Source organism: Populus alba, chromosome 1, assembly GCF_005239225.2.
Source record: "Populus alba chromosome 1, ASM523922v2, whole genome shotgun sequence".
Lineage (NCBI taxonomy): Eukaryota > Viridiplantae > Streptophyta > Magnoliopsida > Malpighiales > Salicaceae > Populus > Populus alba.
Genome location: NC_133284.1, coordinates 6,061,316 through 6,065,498, shown reverse-complemented (window position 1 = coordinate 6,065,498; position 4,183 = coordinate 6,061,316). Strand labels below are relative to the sequence as shown.

Below are 4,183 nucleotides of genomic sequence, written 5' to 3'. Positions count from 1 at the left end.
GATTAATTCTCTGGATCAAGATTCTTAAACTTGATTTTTTTTTAAAATATTATTTTTATTGAAATTACTTAACTACATGATTAAAAGGACCTCATCATTTGATTCTCCATTATTGTTGCAGGTTTCACAACAAGCTACATAAACTTCAATAAGCAACCTGGTTGTATAGGATATAATCCCATCTACTAGCATCAATACACCTGAGGCAACTGAAGAACCTTACAAAGAGGCATATCGGTCTATAATTCAAGTGTTGCATATCAGTCTTTATAACACACCCTCGTATAAGAACCTACAATCAAGGTCATGGCTATAGATGTCAACAACCTTCTTCGCTATGCTTTCTTGGCAATCCTTGCATTCTCTCTCTCCATCTTTGCCCCTCTCTTAGGCTTGATGATGTAGACTTTTTAGGCCCAACATTTCTCTTCTTCGTTCTCTTTCCATTGTCTCACTCTTGAAGATCCTTCTAAAAGCTGGTAAAAGAGTTTCAGGAAAATCCTTGAAATAACCAAAATTTTCTGTGGATGGAACGTTGCAGGCTAGAGTATTAGGGTTGTTGTCATGAAGCCAGATTGCTATTGTGTAAAACCCTTCTTTATCAGATTTGCATGCGCCAAGCACACCTCTAAGGTTTCAGAGATGAGTTTGAGGGGGTATTCAAGGGGTTGTGGTTCCAGTCAGAGTAGAGTAGAGGGATTCCGGTGGGGTATCTGGTACTGTTTAATATTCCGGTAGAAGAGTGGGAGATTAATCAAGTCACCAACGTCTAGTCACCGTTGATTGTTTTAATGTGCCATCCGTTCCTAGTTTTTTGGAATTTCATAGATTCCTGGAATCAGACTTTGTTTTCCCAAATTATGAATCTTAATTTCTTCTTACCTTATTAAAAACAATTTTTGAAAGCTTACCATTTCACGTTTGCCAGATTTATAATTCAACTGGGATTGGGGTGGACTTTTAGAGGTAATTAAATAAATAATCACACGCTAGCATTTATTTATATTAAGATGTGAATCCAAAATGCATGTCTATTTGGTATTTGTCGTGTTGTACTAGGTTGTTGGTATTGTCTTTTAAAGGTAAAACCAATGTTTGATAATTGATTAATATGTTATGCTATACATGTTTAAAATATTAAATAATACCTGATTAAACTACATTGTTGTACTTTCTAAATATAAGATAACCAATGAAATGTAATATATTAAAAATATTTTAACAAATATATATCCATGTTTTTTTTTATGAAAATAACTGATATTTAAAAAAAAACTAAAAAAAAGGCTAAATAGAATGATAATAAATATATACATGTCATAATCTATATATATATATATATATTATATATATATATATATATATATATATATATATATATATATAAACAAAATGAATTACAAGCGGGAATAGCTTAACAAAGAACAAGCAAGCAGAGAGACTCTTTAGCTCTGCGCTTCGGAACTAAATTAGTCTGATTTACCTCTCCACATTTAGCTTATCGAGAGATTCTGGCTAGATCACCAGTTTTTTCAGCTTTAAGTCGATAATCGAAGTCCCAGTTTTTTCCTGGGCATAAACAGTGAAATTGATAAAAAAATCTTTCGGTTTTTCAGTGGGTGTTCTTTTGAAGTTTCAATAATTATTTTCATCATCATTACACCTCGAATGACCTAAAAGATCAAGCCAAAAAATAAAAATCTAATGGTCAAATAACTAGTTAAAGGGTTAGCATTCTCTGCCCCTGCCTTGTAGCTGACAATTAGATGGAACCGATTGTATCAAACAATTCGTCGTCTTCCTTGAATGATCAAGTTTTTTCACTCATTCTCAATCATCAGAATGGAGGAGCTTTGTGGAGGGCTGTCTCGAACATCAATAAATCCAAGAAAAAAAAAAACTCTAAAATGTTCATCCACGAAACAAATGTGAAAGAGACGATCCGTGTGTAAAAATTCCCATAAAGATGCAGGCAGCTGCCATTACTTGTAAGCAATGTATTCTAGTGTGCAAAACCCACACAATCCACACATTCTGAACTTGCTGTTATAACGCAGGAACATTACCAATAGCTTAACTACACTGTAAGGAAATATAGATGGGTAGAATTATTGGAGTCATTGCTCTACAATATGATATGCAAAATCAACTTTGAAACATAATAGTTAAAATAGACACCAGAAAATAAAGGTAAATATGCATGCTAGCTCTCCAGTTTTGAAGGTTGAAAAAGTCTTAGCACATTTCATTCAATAAGTTAAAGATTCATGTTCCATTAAATGGATAATGTTAAGGAAAGTCCTCAGATTATAAAGTACATAGTAACCAAATGCCATGAATGTAAAAGACCAGACACATAAAAAGGCCTAAAAGCAGCAGCCACAGCACTCCTCCAACACACAGCAGCAGCAAAGACAAGCCAAACTGCAAAGTACGGAGGTAAGAAAAGAAGTAAAGATACATTTAGAGATTACAAATCATTAAGAAAGAATTTCAATCATCTTCTTGTATGTGGACAGATCGAAACTAACAAGCACTAGGAGGATTTAGGTTGAATTGCACATTTGCTTTACATGCTGGTCAATTTTTTTTTTTTTTTTAATCCAGGGTGTCCAGGTCAGCTTGCGAGAACCACAACTAATTCCTAGGCTCACTGAACATCCTGCAAGCCTAGTGAGCATGTAAGACACCGCGAGGGTGACAGGCGTACACAAGTGGGGCTTGAATCCTGGTATGGAGGAAAGAAACAAGTCCCTTTAACCACTAAGCCATAACCCCATATGTACATGCTGGTCAATTTTAACAGGCTGGCTTAGTGCCTTCTACAAAAGATTAAACACATGCATATTTCGATCCAGTAAAGGTTCTAGCTAGATTACCAGTTTTCAATTGTAGCATTAAGTCAATGACAGATAAAATATATTAATCAGACAAAACAAGTGACCCTCTAAGAAGTAACACCAATTCAGACATGATCACTTCTTTCTGTAACAAATTCCAAGGGCTCAATAACACGGGGAAAATTAATTTCAATGGAAGCTGAAACCCAAATGAGATGCACTCCAGATAATTGTAAAACAAGAAACAAATCGAATAATCATGCTTTTAAAAGATGTGGAGCCAAAAATTAATAGCGTCAGATATCACACGTACCACCCTCTTAGGAATGAACAGCAACCACTACTGTCATCATGATCATGATGGACAAGGTGTGTGTGAGGGGGTGGAGGAGGAGGTTGGGGTGCAGGGTATTCATGGAAATAGCTTTGATAGCCAGGTGGAGGCGGTGGAGGCACTGGTGGTGGAGGCGGTGGTGGCACTGGTGGCGGCAGAGGAGGCGGCGGCGGAAAATCTGGGGGAGGATGTGGAGGTGGAATCCCTGAATTTCACAAAATATGATCACAAAAAATTGCATATGCAGCCGTATTTTCTTTAATCCATATACAGCTAAGTCAAACAAGCATTGCTAAGTAGTTCTGTAAAGTATATCAAGTAAAGGGATAACAGAAGTTCCATCATGATTAGACCATTAAGAGACACATGAATTCTGTAAAAAGGAAAATTGAATGAAACGTAAACATTAAAACAAGGTAAACTCTTGGAGACTTACCCGGTGGCGGTGGTGAATGGTCGTTGTGATGGTGGTGGTGACGGCCACTCATTTCGCTTGAGGTATTGACACTGCAGATAGGGATGCAGAGAGGGTAGGCCAATATGAAACAAAATAAATACTCATTTAGAAAGTCTGGGGGTAGCGGTTACCTCGAAGGGACTTTCCCGCTAAAAAACTGATTTGATCATGGATTGATGGCCTTATTAACGTCTTAAGTACTCCTTGATCACTCTTTCATCCCATCAACCACAACTAACATTCAAGAGTCAAAATACCAATCCATCCAAGAAAATACGTTGCTCTATCTACCCTCTCCCTCTGTTAATTGCGCTCTACCTAATAGTCTTACAATAATTATACCACGTCTTTATTCTGGAAAGCGCCTTTTTTTTCTTTTCTTTTTTTCATATATTAAAAAAAAACCAAAAGGGATAGTGAATTACTATGGATACAGACTAATTGAACTACGGAATGAAATAGTATAATTATTCACAAAAATATCAATGGACTAGTTATTGAGGTTAATATAATTTTTTGGCGAGGTTTATTACTTATCATTTAGAATAATTG

At 35.9% G+C, this 4,183-nt stretch overlaps 1 protein-coding gene across 2 annotated transcripts; it reads right to left on the bottom strand.

Moving 5' to 3' along the window:
- Positions 1 to 2,185: 2,185 nt before the first annotated feature.
- Positions 2,186 to 3,919, bottom strand: LOC118043248 (uncharacterized). Of its 2 annotated transcripts, XM_035051147.2 has the most exons (4): positions 3,763 to 3,919; positions 3,611 to 3,681; positions 3,154 to 3,379; positions 2,186 to 2,424 (listed from the first exon to the last, which is right to left on the bottom strand). In XM_035051147.2, exons 2-4 carry the CDS (start codon positions 3,660 to 3,662, stop codon positions 2,367 to 2,369), a joined length of 336 nt encoding a protein of 111 aa, XP_034907038.1. In that variant the 5' UTR covers positions 3,663 to 3,681; positions 3,763 to 3,919; the 3' UTR covers positions 2,186 to 2,366. The 2 variants fall into 2 exon arrangements, with proteins under 2 accessions (XP_034907038.1, XP_073267999.1); XM_073411898.1 differs by lacking the exon at positions 3,763 to 3,919 and having other exon boundaries at positions 3,611 to 3,756.
- Positions 3,920 to 4,183: the final 264 nt, after the last annotated feature.

Bases quoted from the DNA above. Each gene is read 5' to 3' on its own strand.
- LOC118043248 (XM_035051147.2), bottom strand. From the start codon at position 3,662: ATGAGTGGCCGTCACCACCACCATCACAACGACCATTCACCACCGCCA. The intron at 3,380-3,610 runs GTAAGTCTCCAA...TGTGAAATTCAG, and splicing joins CCATTCACCACCGCCACCGG to GGATTCCACCTCCACATCCT. The intron at 2,425-3,153 runs GTACGTGTGATA...CGTACTTTGCAG, and splicing joins TGTTCATTCCTAAGAGGGTG to TTTGGCTTGTCTTTGCTGCT.